This window comes from Colius striatus, chromosome 11 (assembly GCF_028858725.1).
Source record: "Colius striatus isolate bColStr4 chromosome 11, bColStr4.1.hap1, whole genome shotgun sequence".
Classification (NCBI taxonomy): domain Eukaryota; kingdom Metazoa; phylum Chordata; class Aves; order Coliiformes; family Coliidae; genus Colius; species Colius striatus.
The window spans coordinates 10,003,016-10,022,149 of record NC_084769.1 but is presented as its reverse complement, the minus strand read 5'-3'; the positions used below and the strand labels follow the sequence as shown (position 1 = coordinate 10,022,149).

Here is a 19,134-nt window from a genome sequence, read left to right as displayed (position 1 = left end):
TACCTTCCAGATGTCATCAATGGATGTGAGAATGGGCATGTTTTAAACATCACCATTTAATGTTATATGTGATTGCTGAAAGGGCACTATACCTTGCAAAACATATCAGCCTGTCTGATGGGATGCAATGGTCTGCTGCAGCCTCTAACGCAATGGCTACTGTAACAGGTCTGTGACTTTTTCATTTCACAGTGCAGAGTCTCATTTCCACAGATGATAATTGGGAATTTGAAATTGCCTACTGAATGGTTCCTCCTGACTACTACTTCTGAAGCAATAGACAAAGGAGGGGCTGAATAACTGGAAGGAGATGGGATCCAACCAAGACAACAAAGAAAGAAGAATAAATGAATACAGAGGAAGACACTGCCGCTGTGCCTGGCAGTACTGTTAATTCCAGAAATGTAGATCGAAAGCATGGCAGAAGTAATTTCATTATGGATCAGGATGGAAGTGATCTCTGTGCAGGGTTGGAAACAGAGCTCATGCAAGATGTGAGCCACAGAACACAATGCAAAAATTGATACTGTCTTTGGAAGACTTCGGTTCAGTCTCATACAGATAGCTTCAGCTTCTTCTGCAACTAGGATGGCAGCTCAGAAGGGGCAGCCATGGCATAACTGAGGCCCACAGCCCAATGTAACCACTGGAACTCTTTCCATTTACTCCAAGATCTCTCCATAACACTTTGCTTTATGACATACATAAAAGAATGTTGTACTCTAAGAAAAAATATGCTGCACAGGGAGTTATATTTACTTTATTTTATCTATTATGCTGAATTTATGGAATTAAATTTGTCTTTTAGGCCTTCTCAGCATAAAAAGTTTTTGAAGACTTACTTAAGTCTATCTATTTATTTATCTAACTGTGTCTGCCCAACAAAGTCAAGCCCTTGCAGTTGCTTTTATAACCTCATCTCATGTTTTAACTCTTGTTATGAGACAAAATAAATGTGTACTAAAAGATACAGTGAAAGCTATGGCCACGTTTTCAGCAGTGATCAAGTCTGCTGTTATCAGAAGTCCAGGCTGAACAGTGAAATAAATACTGTGGTTATGAAAAAAGGAGTAAGCTCTTTAGCTCAGCTTCATGGGATCAAGATTAATGAAACTGAAGAATCAAGACAGGATTGTTCAGAGCAGCTGCACCAAGAGCCAGAGCTTGCTTACCTTCACAGACCAAATTAGAGCAGGGAAAAGGAAAGCAAAGACTAAAGCTGAACCTGCTAGAGACTTGCAAGCCTAAAATCTAAAGATCTGAAGGAAAGATTTTTCATTTTTAGACAGTACCCCTCTTGGGGCTTTTTAAAACCTAATTGGTATTTAGAAGATTGATTATCCAAATGTCCTAGGAGACAGTGGCTCTGTTGGGATAACTGGCTGAATTTGCATCACAATTAGGTATTTTGAAGCAATGACTTCTTATATTATTGAGGTTCAAGCCATCCAAGATGAGCTGTAATGACAACAGACATAAATTTTTGTGTTGTCATGCCTTTCCTTTTCCATTTCCTAACCATGTACCAGATGAAGGGAAATTCCAGCCTCTATAGTAAGGGAGAAAAATGTTTCCAGTCCTTGTGTTTGCACAGACATAAAGCAAATTAAAATACCCTCTTACATTTGTATAAGTAACTATATCATTTCAAGTCAGCTTTGTGATTGTGGTGCACATTGCATCAGTTTTAAAGTCCATTGCAGTTAATTAGCTTTGTCTTTCCTCTTTCTTTTACTATGCTTTAAAAAGCCAGAGAAACAGTTAAGTTTTCCAGGGTAGGTTTGATCCCTCCCTTTTCTGATACTCAGTTACTACTTAAGATCTTAGTTTATACTACCCTTGGCTTTTTATTTATCCTTTTTCATTAACGTGCAGGAAAAACTATTTTACTGTAAGAGGTGAGAGAGCCCTGGCACAGGCTGCCTTGGGAGAGTGTGGAATCTCCTTCTCTGGAGGTTTTCAACCCCCCCCTAGATGTGTTCCTGTGCTCCCTGATTGAGATGAACCTGCTTTAGCAGGGGGTTGGACTATATGATCTCTAGATGTCCCTTCCAACCCCTACCATTCCGTGATTCTGTGTGAATTTTATGGCCATATCATGGCTCAGAAACCTTTTTTTCCAAGTTCTTTTTCTTTATAGTAGTTATTTAACATCCTGCATTGGCTATTGCATCTGAAAGTCATGTACATCCCTTCCTAACATTGTTCTGTTTCAACCCTTCTTCTTGTCTCTGTTTTTGTTTGTTTGTTTGTTTGAGTCTTCCTCTCCATGACAATCGACATAGAGTCATACAGTTCTTTGTGAGGAGAAGGCAGACAGAAAGTAAAAGGCCTGTATTGCTCTGGTGAGCGTGGTAGCCTCTGGGGCTGCGTAAGAGTATTCTGCAACTCTAATTAAGATGTGGCCTGTGGTTACACCAGTACATGGCATGAGCTAGTGTGGTGTATTTTTGCTTGTATTATGATTGGTTGGATCACTCAGTCAGGGCAGCAGTCACAACAGGCTGGCCTGTGCGTGCTCTGCTGCCCTCCAAAGGATAGAAGAAACGTTCTCATGTCGTTTTTCTTTGCCTCCCTGAGATGTTTCTAGTCACAGCCTAACACACAGTTTATTTTTTTATACTGCTCTGTGTACGGTGAAGGTGAAGAGCCTATAAACTGAATGCCAGAAGTAGGCTTGAAAGAGACCACTGTCAGGTACTTCTGAAGCTGTTGTGAACAAGAAAAGGCTACTCTCCAGTCTGTGGATCAGTTTACTACCAGGCTGTTATCACCCAGTAAATCCTTGTGCATTGATGTAATTTTATTCACAAGTCCGAAGTGTGTTAGCAACCAAGCAGTGCCTGGGCACAGCTTAACAGACACTCATCACAACGGCGGGATGGGAGGCCAGGCTCCATCACACCCAGTCCCTGCCAGCAGGCACCCGTGATCCCAACGGAGCTGAGCTCATACACAGGCCCTGCTGCTGCCAAGTGGTGGAGGCAGCCCTGGCTGAAGAGGCTGCAATGGTTCTGGAGCACGGGACCTGTGTGCAGGACAGAGGAAATACCGTTAAATTCCCCTCAGCTGTGAGGTCACTCAACCAGACCCTGCTGCTCATGAGGAATGTCAGTGCCCTGGGAGGCATCAGGGCCGTGAGGCATCTCTCACTGTCACGGAGCACTCCATGACTTGTCTCTACGCCGGTGAGAGGCCTCGGCTCTCCTTGCAAAAGGGAGGGGGGAAAAAGGTGAAACAAGAGAAGGGCGAACGCCGGTAAAACAGAGGGGAAGCGTACAGGGAGCAGCCGGGCCGCGAGAGGACTGGCCATGAGGGAACGACCCGACCGCCCAGCCGCGGCCCCGGGCACGGGGACACTGGCAGGCGGGGGCGGGCCGGCGCTCCGGCGGTTGCGCTCCATGCAGTCAGTCACATGAGCCGCCGGGGAGCCGCGCAGCCCCCGCCCTCTTCCCCCGCACCCCTTTGGCCGCGAATGGCACGGCCCGGATGCGCTTGTACGCAAAGAGGGTGCGGGCGAACCATTGAGCGGGGGCGGGGGAACCCGGCAGTCGCCGGCTGGGAACATCCCTTCGCTCGGGCGTTGCGGCGGGGGGGAGCGGACGTGACAGGCGGAGCGGCTGGGCGCAGGCTGCCGGAGACGGAGGGCGATGGTCGTCCCCAGAGGACAGGAGTATCAGGCCCCCCAGGAGGTACCGTAGCGGCGTCTCTCCCAGCTCCCCACCGGCCGCGGGCAGAGCGGCGCTGGCGAGGCGAGGCGCGGCCGCCTGCTGTTCCTCCGGCCCCGCTGCACTGGGCTTCCCCCTGCCCGCTCCTTCCCTTCCCTCCTCCCGGCGGGCCGGTTCGCTGACCGGCCCTCGCCGCCGCACTGGGGCTGCGCAGGAGCCCGCGGGTCAGTGCCGGACAGCGGGCTCGGCCCTGCGCCCTCCCCGGCCCGCGGCCCCCGGCCCCGGGAGAGTAGACCCTGGCGGTGTGGGGAGCCGGGCCCCTCTCCGCCCTGCTCCCGGGGAGGCCCTGTGGGACCACAGGCAGCGCCTGTGTAGGTCACCTTCTGCGCACCATTACGTTTCCCCGTCCCCTCCACTTGCGAGGCTTTTCAGGTTTCCGTGGGCTCAGTGGATGGGGAGAGGAGAGGAGGAGGTTGTCGAAAAGATTTTGTGGAAGAGGGAGGTGGGGAGGGTGTGTAGATGGGTCCGTGCAGCTCCTGAGGGCAAAGCCTAAAGCTCTTTTAGCTGTCTCTCAGGCCTAGGTCTGAGGTGTTCGGGTGCTCGATGTCTCTAATAAATAATGTATATCCTTGACGCTGCAGGGTTTCGCTCAGTAACGTGGGGACAAAAGCACTCTTACAGGGTTGCTGTGGTAATAAGGCTTTGGAGCACTGAAACTATCCAGGCTGTCGGTCAGAGTTCACTTTTTGTTACTGCCGTGCTTGGAGTTTGCTTAAAATTGCATTATCCAAAAAGTGGAGTGCCACATGAATTTTTTCCCATCTTTGTAAAAAGGCTATAGCAGCGTTAAATTGAGGTGTATGATTTTGTGAACCCTGAAATTGAAAGAAATGTGCAAAATGGAGAATAAATTAACTGTCTTAAGGCAATAGGACCAGTCTGTCTAGGTGGAGGCAAGCAGTGCCCAAGGAGTTTGAACAGCAAAAGCAAATTAAAGTACTTAACTTAGTGCAAAAAAATCCATGTAGAAATGCATCACATACATCTTAAATATCCCTCAAGTTAACCATGAAGTGGCTAATGGAGGACAAGATTTGCCCTGACGTGTGGTCTATATTAAGTTTGGAAGTTGTTCATTTGCAGAATGAAAGAGGAACACTGAATGAACGTTGTGTTGTTCATTTGTCAGGTTGAAACAAGAGAAGATGAGGAACAAAACATCAAGTTGAGTGAAATTTTGGAACTGTTGGTGGCTGCTGGGTATTTTCGAGCAAGAATCAAGGGGTTGTCACCCTTTGACAAGGTGAGAACAAATCTTTTTCAGGTGTATGAGAATAACATATTTTTACTAGGTAGTTTAGCAGTTCTAGATGACCTTAAAAAAAAAGGGCACTTGTAACACATGAGGCTTTTCTATGTACATAATTAAGCAAACGACCCAGTTTCAGACAGATAGACATCCTTAGTCTTGGAATAACGATTTTGTGCAGCAGGACCTGTTTCAAAGGAGACAAATAGGTGCAAGCTAATTGCTGGTGTGCTTTCTTGTGTGTGTTATGGCCTAAGTTAGAGTCGTGTGCAGGGAATTTTGCTTATCTCTCAACTGCAGTTAAAATAGCTGGAAAGACTCTAGACTTGGAGATGACTTGATAATTTTACAAAGTGTCCATTAATGAAAAATGAGGAAGTATTTGTCTTGAGAAGCTCTGTATAAGAATGGAACAGTTAACACAGTGAGATTATTTTTGAGCTGGTTTTTAATGTATCTTTAGAATGTCACGTATTTTAAACTTTCATTGTCCTAAACAGGAAGTATGAGATACTGACAGTGAGTAAAGTTCAGGTTGAAAAGGGACTGCTGAATTGATTTAGTGCTGACGATGTGAGAAATCCTTGAAGTTTGAAAACACAGAACTACGGCAGCCTTGAAACAGACTCTGTTTTCTGCTGTTTCTTTGGTCTTAGCGACAGCCTTACTTTGCAGTGAAATTGTACTTTCTTCAAACTGCTTGGTGTTACTGACCTTAGCTGCTCACGAGGCTGGGCATAGACACAAAGTAGGTTGAAGCAGACTGCCTTAGAATGCAATAATAAATGAATGCATCAGGTTTATACTTGCCTAAATACAATTGCAGAGTTACCATTGGCAAAGACAATGTCTACTCCTTACAAAAGCTGAGCGTTGCTATTGAAAATGATCTAGCTGCTAGTATAAAAGGGATACTGGTTAAACTGTTTCAGAGAGGAACGTGAGGGGGGTAACACATTGGAATATCTTATATAGAACAAACTGATTTGGTGTGTTATGTTGCTACATGATTCTACATTTTAATACCCTTTTCTCTGTCTTTGCATGCCTTTAGGTTATCTTGCATATGGTTATGCAAGGTTATCTTTATTTATGTAATTTATGTAAAGTTGATGAAATGGCTCAGGAGTTTGAATATGCCTAATTATCTATAGGAATAGATAGGGCCTGAAACAGAGATTTCTCCATAAATTTTCATTACTATGTTCATACTGTGCTTAGCACTTGGTGTTTCATATATCAGCAAGTAAAGAATAATAGTAGCAAAGAATAAACTAACCAGGAGCCAGCAATGTGGCCTCATGGCCAAGAAGGCCAATGGCATCCTGGGATGCATCAAGAAGAGCGTGGCCAGCAGGTGGAGGAAGGTTCTGCTCCCTCTCTACTCTGCCCTGGTGAGGCCTCATCTGGAGTCCTGTGTCCAGTTCTGGGCTCCCCAGTTCAAGAGGGACAGGGAACTACTGGAGAGAGTCCAGCGCAGGGCCACCAAGATGATCAGGGGACTGGAGTGTCTTCCTTATGAGGAAAGGCTGCAGGAAATGGGACTGTTCAGATTGGAGACTGAGGGAGGATCTCAATATTTACAAATATCTAAATGGTGGATGTCAGGAGGTTGGGGCATCACTTTTTTTTTTTACTGTATCTCGTGAGAGGACAAGGGGTAAAGGAAAGAAGCTGGAACACAAATGTTCCATTTAAACATAAGGAAAAACTACCTCACTGTTGAGGTGAGGGAGCCCTGGCCCAGGCTGCCCAGTGAGATTGAGGAGTCTCCTTCTCTGGAGGTTTTAAAACCCATCTGGATATGTTCCTGTGTGACCTGACCTAAGTGGACCTGCTTCTGCAGGGGCGTTGGACTGGATGATCTCTAAAGGTCCCTTCCAACTCCTACCATTCTCTGATTCTGTGACATAAAAGTAAATATATGAATACAGAAATGATGATCCTTGATAACGATTTGATACAGTCACTTTTTAAAGATCGTGACATTTAACATACTGTCATGTTTATTATTTTTTTTTTTAAATCTGAGAGCTGTTTCAAAACTAAGATATAAAGCTAAGGGAGGAACTTAGAATGTCACTGTCTGCTAGGTTTTTTCTGTCATCTTGTATAGGTGTGTTGTATGCTATCAATATGTTTTTAGACTCTATATAAGAATACTGGGAATGGGGAAAATACTAAGGTAAAGCAAATAAAGCCTTTAAGATGTATTTGGTTTTACCTCTTCAGATTAAAATGGAACTAACTGTACTGCTGCTCCTTTGCCAGGTGGTAGGCGGCATGACATGGTGTATCACCACCTGCAGCTTTGATATCGATGTCAATTTATTGTTTCAGGAAAACTCTACTATTGGTCAAAAAATGTAAGTGTGATATATATTTTTTTTTCTTCTTAGAAAAGAAGAAGCAGGTGGGTGGGGGGAAGTTACCTGGTATTTGCTTGTTAATAAGAAAGATTTTTAGTCCAAGTTTCCTGCTTTTCAAGACTACTGGGTTGCCAAACGTTGCACTGGTTTCTGGGTTTCGCAGACTTTAGTGTGAAAAACTTTATAGCCAGAAAGAAGCGTAATCAAAGAAAAAAAGAAACCCAGTGCTATTCCTTCTGGACTGCCATGTTCTTATATCCCTACTAAGCAGGGAAAGCATTTATGTGGCTTCACATTGAACTGAATTGGGAACTGATCCAGATTAAAAGCTACCAAAAAAAAAAGTAAAAAGGGGGAAAATTGTTTTAACATGAATCAGTTCCTGGATGCAGTTCCCTATGCAGCTGCACAGATGCTTGTGCTGGCACAAGGGGATGATACAGAGGCCAAAACAAAGGGCAGAGGGAGACCACACTGCTGGAAACTGGAGTGGAGCATTAGGAGACCTTCCTTGAGTTCTCTGTCTGGAGTTCTGCTATATAAATAACCTCTGATTCTCCTTTATGGTTCAGGGTTGAAACTGTAGGCATTAAGTAGCAAACAGAATTTAAAGCATGACACTGTTGGTGAAACAGTTACCTAGCCCATACTGAGAAGGAGGACTTCCTTCCTGATGAGACTGTTTTGGTTTTATTAATTTCTTATGCGTGGACTTTGCTCATAAGCCAGCTAATCCTATATTGAGGAGGCTGTAAAAATTGTTTGTGCTGGGAAATGGAATACATTCTAAACCACATTCTTTCTTTATGTGTTTCTGTGATAAAAGAGCCATAATTAAAATTTGCAGGAAGTGAGAATTGCCTGTCAAGTTACAGTTGCATGAAGAGACTTGTTTGTTCAACACAGTTGAAAAGAACATCTTTCTGTGCTGTTTCCCTGAAAGTCATTTACATTGACAAGACTAACTTAATAAAAATTAAAAATAAATTATTTGTAATTATTGCCATTAAACTTGTTCACATTCAAGTCATCATAGATAACTACATAAAGCATTAAGTGCAGAGAATGAAGCAGAGACTAAGAATGAAGATGGCGGGAACAATGTTTATAATTGCCATCTTTGCTATTCCTAAGAACAGCAGAATAGGAAGTAGTTAAGTTGTTCTAAAATGTTCCGTTGTTTTTCCAGCTGACTGGATGCAAAACTGGCAAAATAAAACCCAGGCACCACTCCCAAAACAGCAACAATGATTTATTTGTAAATCTGAAGTCTTCAAAGTCACACAAGCATAGGCTGTTTTGGTTGCCATGTAATGTTTATATTGGTGTGGGTTCGGTGCTTCTGTGATGTTCCCAGATAAGGAAAATTTCAGTTGTGTTTCCTTAGGATTATTCTGAAGATGTTTTGATGGTGTCCTATTATTTAATTGCTTGGTTGAAATAAACATGGAATCATATGTTAGGAGAAGGTCTTTCATCTATTGGATTTACTTTGATTATGCTGAGAGATGCTGCTATTTTCATGTTGTAAAATATTAGGGTGGTATCATGGTGGAAATTGCCTTCTAAGATTTATGTTAAAAGTTTTTATTTAAGAAGTACAATTTTTCTGGCTCTTTTCCCAGACCTTGGTCTCTATCTTCTATCTCTTGCCCCCCGATGTTCTTCCAGAATATCAGTTGTCCATTCGAGCAGTACTGAGGATCACTGAGGTCATTACTGGACCACTTTTTTTATTTCTTCATGGAAAAATAGGTTTAGTTTTCCCAGTACAGTGTTCATCCTCAATGCTCATACCTGCTTTAAAAATGTACTTCTCAGCATTGGCAGCAAAAAAACACTTTGTCCTAAAATAAGAGATTCAATGGAAGCAGAATAATGTTCCTGTAGATGAATCCCATGTATTAGGATAATCATTTCACTTTATCTGAGGTGTAGAATGAGAGATTGCCAGCAAATTCAGTTTCACTCACTTCAAAACTGTGTGAAGCATACTGTGTATTTAGCTTTTAGGTGTAATATATAAATTCATAAAACTTCAGCAGTAATGTCAAGATATATTTAGGGAGTTCTGCTGCACAGATTTTTAAGACCTTACATTTGATTCTGTGCTTTCTTTGAGTGTGTATCTTTTACTTAGTGTAACTGTTCTTAGTGTTTCTTCGTGTATGCATGTGTGATAATATTCAAAGGTGTTTGTAGATATATGTAGATCTTGCATAGGCATTTCATCTCACCGAACATGCAGATCTTAAAATATTGTGTGTAATACTGCAAATGAAGTCACAAGCAAGGAGGTTGCAAGAGGGATGTAATCACCACCTCACAGACTTATATATACAGATATATATATACGTATAGAGAGAGTGCAATGTAAAGCTGTTTTGTAAATGACAATTTGATTGCTTTTCACAGCTTTCTGCAATGGAAGCCACTAGAGGGAACCTTTTAACTACTAACTGTGTTTGCAAAAATAATTTGTAATTTACAAAAGAAAATTGTAGCATACATAGATTTGTTTGTTTCTTGTTTTTTAATAGTGCCTTAACTGAAAAAATTGTGTCAGTATTACCAAAAATGAAGTGTCCTCATCGTTTGGAACCACATCAGATCCAGGGACTGGATTTCATTCATATATTTCCTGTTGTACAGGTGATAATTTTGTGATATATCAGTACTTTGTCGAAAAAGATCCTAAAACTTGTGTTATTGTTTCTTTATTTAACTTTGGAATGAATAATCACAGAGAAGTAGTTTAAGTGAATGTTTTCAAAGAATGGAGTGATGTTGTGGTTGATAGAACTCTTAAGCATTGCTTTATTCACATTTAAGGAGAATACAAAACAAGCTCCTAAAATTCTTTGAAATGGAGTCAGATTCTGCCTCTTGTGCAACATCTGCTTAAACAAACGGAAGTTTAAGCTTGTTTTGGAACCTGATAATCTGCTTCACCAGATTAAGAAACAGAACAAATATCTTCACAGTCTATGTTTAACCTTATGGAGTAAGTGATGCAGATAGTAAGTGATGCATTCAATCAAAAGAATCTGAATAAGGTGAAAGTCACTTGGAATTGTTTCTTTAAGTATAATTCATGTTCCATTTGTATCATTTAAAAACTGTATGGGTGGAAAAATAAGTGGTTGTGACGTAAGACTCTATCACTGTGTATTTGTTGAGCACCACATGTGCATGCTGATAGTTCTCCATTTTATTAAGGTTTAAGCTAACACATGATGTGTTCCAGTTACGTGTGGTATCTTGAAAATCCTTGGTATGTCATTATCAGTTTTTTATTTTACTTCCATCTGCACACAGAAATGTGTCTTTGATAAATAGGGGAAATGAAGACTGTTAAACAAGCTTCTTTTTCATTGAATATCCTGGCTGTAAAAGAATTAGCTAGTAAAATTTTAATCTAAGTTCCAGCTTGCAAGAAGTTAGGAAAACTTCCAATTGTCTCAATTTTGTTATCTAGTAGGAGGCTCCTGAGGAAAACTACACTTAACTGTGCTCCCCACAAAAAGTTAAGTGGTGTGTGTTACTGTTATACAGCTTTGAAGCTGTGCTGATGCTGCCTAAGTTGGCAAGTTTATATCAGTTTTTACTTTTCAACTAGTATTTTGCTACCAAAACAAAAAATCAAAACTAAACCCAAGTTAATTTCTTCCACTGGTCACTTGAGAATAATGATGATGAAAAGGAATGCTTACACTTTTCAGTTTCAAGACTTCTCTCACAGGAAAAGTAATTTGTAAAGTAAGAAAATGGACAGTTACTCCTGCTGTTAGAATTACAGTGTTAGATATTCTTTTGTCTGACCTGCTTTGTCCAAAATCCTGATAAGGGATACTCCCCGTGCAAAGAAGCAGCATTTAATTTTAAGCAAGGAGGAAATCGGCTTCTAATTATCTCTGAGAACAGTGATTCTCAGTATTTATTAGTAGCTAGCGAGTAGGTGTTAGATTTAATCCATACTTGGTGAAGAATTCTTTCTTGATGAACTTAGGTGTTTGTATGTAGAGGGTGTTTTTTAAGTAATTGTGGCTTTCTGTCAAGTCGCTGTGATGTTCTGGCCTCTCTGGATACTGCTGATTGCTTGCTTCATCCCAACCAAGACAGGCTTTCAAGAAAACTTTTGTTGGTGTCACCAGTATACTGGTGTGTTCTGAGAAAGACCATGAAAGAACTGTAGTAGACTTACCACACCATGGCATGTAGGAATTATGCATTTGATAGTGACACTTGACTCACTACCCTGTTAAAGTTTTGACCTTGTATCTGTAAATCTCAAATCAGTTGCTAAACAATATAGAAGGTCTTTCCTTCACCTGCTATTGTGTCCCAATAGCTTTTGCACTGTGCAAGCTAGTCTGGTAAACTCGATGGGAACGATTTTAGATGAATCCTTCCCTGTAGGGAGGAATTAGATTGAGTTGGCTTACTGCCAGAAACTGTAAACTTAAAAAACCCAAACATATATATATATATTTATATATGTTTGTGTGTGTGTGTATATATATATATATAGTTTTAAAAGACTGAAAAATATTCCAATGGGTAGAAACGGTGCTGCTCTTCCTAGTAACTTCTTATGTTGAGAGAGGGTATGTACACAATCTTGTGTTGAGATATGTTTGTAATTTTCATCTCTCTCATTGTCATCATCTTCCCCTCGCTTTCCAGGGGTTCGTGGTTATAGCAGAGAAAACAGTTGTTGTTTCAAACTTGGATCCCAGGATTGGTCTGATCTCTTATGTGACCTCCTGCACAGGCTGTCAACAGCCCACAAGATTTATCTTCTCTGATGTTACTTAAAATGTGCTTCAATCTTTTGTGGCTTTTTGTGTGGTCTTAAAAATGTCAGAAGAAGTCTTTTTTTTTCTTACATGGGCATGTGGTTCTTCTTGAACACTTCGTAAGCTTCAAGATGCATCTTTTCAAAGTGGAGCTGTAGTTTTTGAAAATACCAAGTGATCTACAGTAGGAAAGTTAGATAGAAATGTGTTTAACTATAATGGCTTCTACCTAGGGTACAGCCAAGGTTAATGAGGTGAGGTTGTGTTCCAAGTAGTGCCTGTGACAGGGTATAATGGTACAAATTCAGTGTTGGGTCCTGGCACTGAGAGTCCAACAACTTCTAATTAACTTCTAATTGCTTCAAATTCCAGTGAAGCTTCAGCCCATATCTTTCTGGTTAGACTGGTAGAGATGTGTGCTGTGAACACTTTTAAGCTGCTTTGTAGAAGGATGATGATACCATAGCTCACAGACTGTATAAAGCCCACCTGGACTATCCATTTGTTTTAAAGCATGCTCTCAAGGGCTTCTTTGGAACAGAGTGGGATGACCCTGTATGCCTGCAGAGTATAATCACATATTTGCATATGTGCTGTTAATCCAACGCTTCCTAGAACTGAGGTATTTGTTATTTATTCAGTATGTCCTGCTGAGTAGAAGGGCAACATTGATAGCTTTCAGAGTACAGTAGAGTTTTGAATTCTTTGAACATGTGATAGGATGGATGTTGTACAGGCTGGTACCCATGCACTCTTGCGCTGGTGAGTTGTGAGTTGTGCTATTTCATGGTATAGATGAAAAGAAAGCCCCAGAAAGTTAACATTCCTATGTTTTGTCAGCTACTAATGTGTATTTTTTACATGTTTATTAAGGTTTTGACAAGTAATAACAATGAATACCAGTTATATTAACTACTTAGCATGGTGAGATGTACTTTGTTAAAACACATTTTTGGCCTAGTAGACTTATGCTAGCATATATGGTTTATGCAACTCGGATTTTTGGGAGATCATTTTAGGGTTGGATTTTTTGGGGGAGGAGGATGTATATCTTTATTTTTTTCCTCTTTTAAAGATACTAACTAAAGGAATAATGTTTAAAGTTGCCCACATATATTTCAATTTCACAGATGCTCCTCATTTTCCTTTTTGCAATTATTTCATTGGAGATACAAATATTTTGATAACAGAAATTAATTTGCTAAATCCTGATGAACTTTGCTTATACTTGTAAAGATTTCATATGTTTCTATTTACAAGTGAGATCATCAACTAAAAGTTCCTAATACTTGCAACAGAATTTTCTTTTTATACTTAGTATAAGAAATGAATTGGAATGTAAAAGTATATGAGAAGCTACAGTGCAAGCTAAATAAAGGGGAATTTGTGCAACAAAGTAACTAATTCTGCAATACACTATTTACAGAGAACATTCATAATAGAGATTTCCAGGATAGCAGGCTCTGCTCTGAGGAACTTATAAGGGAAGGCAGTTTGACTTTCTTTGGACTGTTGAATCCCACTGTAGTGTGACCAGTATGACTCATTGAGGTTTGTATGGTTCAGTGTAGTTCAATAGGATGAAGAGTATTTAGGTTTTTATATGTAAAACTTGAACTGAAAGAAAAGCCATGTGATTTCTTAGCTTACACATTATCTAATTGCTCTACAGAGCTTTCCTAGTAGGTAGAAGAAGAGCAAACATGAAGTCTATAAAATAGGTAATGCTGAGTCATTGTTAGGAGGAAGTTTGTGATTTAACCTTGTTTACAAATAAATATTCTTCTTTGTGTGCTTGAAATGTGTTTTTTGCTTTTATCATGTACTAAAATATTCATGGAGTAGTTTGGTGTTTGTTGCTGTTATTCTTCCCCTTTCCAATGATGGAAACTTTTTCTTTTCAGTGGCTGGTGAAACGTGCAATAGAAACAAGGGAAGAAATGGGAGACTATATCCGTTCTTACTCTATATCACAGTTTCAGAAAACCCACACACTACCAGAGGTAAGATCAAGCTAGTTTCTTGTTTCTGTTATAGTATGTCAAATGCTCAGATGCAGTCCCAGCTTCACAGCTCTGAAATTGGCACAATATACCAGAGTTACCCTTGGTGACACTTTGTTCATTGGTCCTAGAGGAATCCATGTACACATTCAGCTTGGGGAAAAAAAATTGAAACCTTGTTATGACAGAGAGTTCATAGATACTGGTTAACTTCTGCTTAATAGTTGCCTTAGTTTTTCTGCAATATTTGGTGCTTCTCTGTCAGTCTGGCTCACCTGGTAGCTCACTTCTGGAGTACATAATAGAGCTCTGTGTAGTGTATCCAGGCTAATCATGTTACTGGAGTTACATCACCTGGAAAGTGTTTGAAAACATTTGGTGTGCGATGGAGCAGCTGATCTAGCTAAATGAGAATTCCTGTGCTGGTAATGCTCTGTTACTTGGGTTTTGGTTGAGTATTCAAAGGCAGCTCTCATTTCCCTGTATCCAAACCCTTGAATTTGTTCTTGAAAACTAAGTTTCTAAAAATCTTCTTTCAAAAACTGAACTCAGGGAAAGACAGAGAGGGATGCGTTTGAGTTGAAAGGAAATAAGTCTCTGTAAAATATTGCCCAAGAAATGAGAGATGCAGTTTTATCTAGAAGTGTTTGCACTGTTTGAGATACCCTGATCCCATTCCTTCTCCTGATAAGTGAAATGCTGTCTGCTTTGAAGTTACATGCTTAGAATAGTGTTGTTAGCCTTTCTTTTTCCTATTCTTCAGTAATGATACAAAATTTTCTTGGCATGGGAGGAGAGCTAGAATGAGTTTGGTTTTGTGCCTATAGTGTAAAGCCATCAGTTCAGTTCATGCATATCTCAAGATAATTCCATATTTAAAAGCTAGAACCCAAGTTTTGTCACTAATTCAGTGACAGCATTAAAGGCAGATGTCTGTAGGACCGGGAAAGGCAGACAGATGTTATTAGCTTGGAGTGGTTTGGATTTTGGTTGGTTTTAGTGCATAGAAATGAAAATAACAACTTCTCTGTTCCACATTAAGCCCATTCTGACTGGATGACTGGAGAATGTGTAAGCATATAGTTTTAAGGACCTCCCTGCCTATGTGATGAGAGAAGCAAATACTTTTCTGTGTCATAGGAAATCACTAATATTTCACCAAATAATTGGGAAGCTCAGTTAGAAAGTGTGACAGCTTTGTTTGCTAACTCATTGCAATGGTAGAGATTTAATCTCCATTCCTGATATTTTTAATCACTTCCATTAATGTCTTGCAGGATGATGAGTTTATGCAAAGAAAAGAGAAGGCTATCAAAACTGTTACCGATATCTTTGTAAGTATATTAGGTTTTTATGATCATGAAGCAAATGGCTTTAGTAATGAAATGTTGGGGATGAAGTCTGTTTAATGCAGCCAGTCCTGGGTTTTCTCATGGGAAAGTCCCAATTAAGTTACATGTGGAGCTTCATTCTTGGAACAGATCTCAAATGCCAACATGTCAGATTGAAAACCTTTTAGATGTGCACTATACAAGTAGATAAACTGTATCAGCTGCCTGCAGGTAGAGTGTGGAGTTCCGTGCTACCAAAGTCACAAGGTAGCTTACAGGCTATCAAACCCTCAGCAGACTGTTTGTTTGCAACAGTTGGACTATTTATCTTGCAATTAATCCAAATTATGATGGTCTCCTCAATTTAAATGTCTGTATTTCAGGACCTGTATGTTTAATTATTTTAGCAATGACAAGAATACACCTTGTTTTGGGAAAAGTGATATCACTTGGTTGTCCCTCTTCAGATGCAGATTTTCTAGCTCTTGCACAAACTGTTTGCTTGTATCTATTTCTTGAACACTATCAGAGTGACATGTAAAATATCTAGGCTATATCACTGTCTCCTTCCTGAATTCAGATGTCTAGCTAGCAAGTTGAGTTTCTCTCCTTGCTTTTTCTACAATTTCTCTGTTTCTTTGGGACTGACAATTCGCCGTTTCTGACCTCAACAATTTGCTACCTTTATTTTGTTTTCTTGGCCATCTGGATAAGTTCACAGGCCAGCATTTGAGAAACCTGGGTGTACTTTGAATGGGACACTTCCGAAACTCTTTGATAGGTGGCAAAACCACAGTTTTGCCAGGTCTCCAGGTGATGACCAATGCAAATTCCGAGATAATCTATTTGAGTAATTACTCTTGCTTTGAAAATTTCAATTACAGTCTCTCTGTTGTTCCCTATGGTTTGATTTGGGTTATTTCTAGTTATTAGCAGACTTATAATGAGTCTTTTACTCCAGCCAGCAATACTTGTCTTTCTGGTGAGATCTGTTTTCATTTTACAATTTATCCCCTTTTGTAAATCCTCTGTTTTGTGTGTGCACCTATATAACCCTTTAAATTGACAGAGAATGCAAACCTATGTAAGAAAATAAATTTCCAATGTGTGTTGAAGTTTGAGTGCTTATTTTACATTTTCTGAATAATTACCCTGATTTTTCAGGTGTTTCAAGTGTTTCCATTTTCTACCTGCATTGCCTTTAGATAGCACTAAAGATTCTGTATCCAAGTGACTGATACCAACCTTATCACTGAAGAGACAGAAATAAAGTAATTGCCATGCTGTTATGAGATGCCACTACCTAGAATTTTTAGTTTCATTTAACAGTATACAGAAGATTTGATTAACAGTGCTGAAGGGATCCCCTTGATTGCTGAGGAACAGGAGTGAATTGAAGGCTTAGTCTTTATATGTTAGTAGTTTGGGGTTTAAAGTTTATTGTGTTTCATTAATCTATTTATTTGGGAGAACTTGTCTGAAAAGAAGGAATGCAATCTACTTGCTGTGTTCAATTACCTGGCAAATGTCAGGTCCATTCAAGTGGCTTGTCAAAAGTCTAGTGATGTGTGAGTGGGTTCCCCCTTATGTATCTACCTGCATGTTTTCTGAAATTGCATTTTTAGAGCTTGAAAAGAATAACATGGCAAATATGAAGCAGGTACATTTATGCCAGATCAGATGTTTCTTTGCTGATTGAAGCCATTGAACTGATTTTTTACTTGCTTAGTATATTGGGGCACTTAATTTTCCTAGGTCTCAGTCCTGGAATCAGATATCTATGTGTTTACTTCTGCAGCTAAGAGAATAGTTCTGTATTCTGAATCTAAGAATTAAACAGAAAATGGAAAGTAAAGAAAACTAGGTACAGTCTTAAAAGTTTGATAGTATGTTGCACTATTCAGCTGTCCTGAATAGCTCTCCTGCCTTTGAGCATGCTGGCAACTGTCCCCGATTTGGATCTGTCTGCAGGGTTTATAAAGGTGTATTGTATTTCTCCCCTGAATCATAGATCTTTAGTTTTTAGGTGCATCTTCCTGGTAGCTAAAGTTCTGACATTTGTTCATTGCTCTTAGACAATCATCCCTTCCTTAAATATATGAGCTCTGTCAGGATTTTCTACAACTGACATCTGATCTTCTTAGCAGAAGATTAGTTCATGAGATCTCATAAGGCAACACAAGTGTAGTGTAGAACAATACAGAGTGACTTTTCAGGGGAAAAAGTGCACAAGCTTTCCTACCTGTCCATATTAACTGGAAGAAGAAGGTGACAGCTACTAGATGAAGGGTTTTTTGGAAGGTCCCTTTTAAATCATTTTGCATTGGAATTGTAAGAGAAATACACTTTCCTGAGAGAGGACCAGCAGATATGAAAGATTAGTCTGTTTGTCTGAATTCATTATTGCAACTCTGGTCTAAGAACATACTCTTCTCAGGAGAGCAATACAGTGAGATTTATGGTCACAATCAGGCCAAAAGGTTAGAAAATGGAATATTAAATATTAGTAATGGTTATTGGAATAAGAACTACTGCTGCTGAAAGGTGACTGTCTAGTGAATTGAAATTATCTTGCAGTGGTTTTGTTCAGCTACTCAGTTATCTGATGCCAAGACTAATGTTTATATTATAATTCCTATACCTCATATAGCACAAGTATAATACCGAATGCCATCATAAAAGCTATAATTAATTTCATGACTTACAGTGCTTTTCTGTAGATGTGAAAGTACATTTTGTGAGAGATTCTTGATCATACAAAGCTTTTTCATATGCCAGTCAAAAGGCAGCAAGATTTAATAGCTGGTAACAAAGATGACAGAAATTTAAGATTAGAAATGAAGTAAAAATTGCAAAGGGTAACTGACAAATTCAAGAGAAACTTGCCAAGGAATACTGCCTATTTCCACTTATGTGAATATACTTTGGGATTACGTGTCTTTGATAAAGACTGAAAGCTATTTCAGAAATGTTATGGTGCAGAAATCACTTGTTGAAAATAATAGTTTGTGTTGTACAAAAAGTCAGATCAAGTAAAAAATAATCTTCATTTAAAATTTTTTTTAGAATGCTGATAACTTCTTGCATTGAATCTTTTGTCCCATGTGAATAATATTTTCTGAAATTAAAAGTACACCTGGAAAACTCAAGCTCTGATTTCAAGTTTTGATTGTGTAATGTGTTTTTGTTAAGTGTTCTGAGCCTGGCCCTTAAAGGATTTCAAATATATGGATGTAAAAGAGACCAGAAGAGAGGACAGCGTTGAGGCTAATTATTTGGTGGTTATGATGTTTCTCTCTGCTGTGATGGGGGACTGGAATTTCTTTTCAGAAAAAGAAGAGAAAATGTTATCTCATTGATTAAGGCCACTTTTTAAAATAATATTAATTGCTGTAAAAACCACCTTTGCATAACAGGTTTTTGGTTAGTTTTTTTTCCAGTCTCCTTGCTGGCAGAATTGCACTGGCTACTAGACTTCAATTAACTTCAAATTTTTTTATTCCAGCAACAGAAATGTTGCAATATAGACTCAACTGCAACTTAATCTTTCACCAAACAAACAACAAAAAAAATTCCAGTCAAAGTAAATGTTATCTTGATTCCAGTTTCTATTTTGGGGGAAGCTGAGAATCTCATTATGAGTTTTTGTTTGACT

General features: G+C 39.6%; 1 protein-coding gene across 2 annotated transcripts in view; it reads left to right on the top strand.

Moving 5' to 3' along the window:
• Window positions 1-3,566: 3,566 nt before the first annotated feature.
• The window catches only part of CCDC93 (coiled-coil domain containing 93), a 54,463-nt gene continuing 38,895 nt past the window's right edge, over window positions 3,567-19,134 (top strand). For both annotated transcript variants that reach the window (XR_009819463.1, XM_062005074.1), the window contains exons 1-6: window positions 3,567-3,692; window positions 4,858-4,971; window positions 7,249-7,343; window positions 9,887-9,998; window positions 14,050-14,148; window positions 15,426-15,482. Coding sequence is in view for 1 of the 2 variants with exons in the window: in XM_062005074.1 (XP_061861058.1) it covers window positions 3,651-3,692; window positions 4,858-4,971; window positions 7,249-7,343; window positions 9,887-9,998; window positions 14,050-14,148; window positions 15,426-15,482 (519 nt within the window). In the remaining variant the exon portion in view is untranslated. The remainder of the gene's footprint in view (window positions 3,693-4,857; window positions 4,972-7,248; window positions 7,344-9,886; window positions 9,999-14,049; window positions 14,149-15,425; window positions 15,483-19,134) is intronic.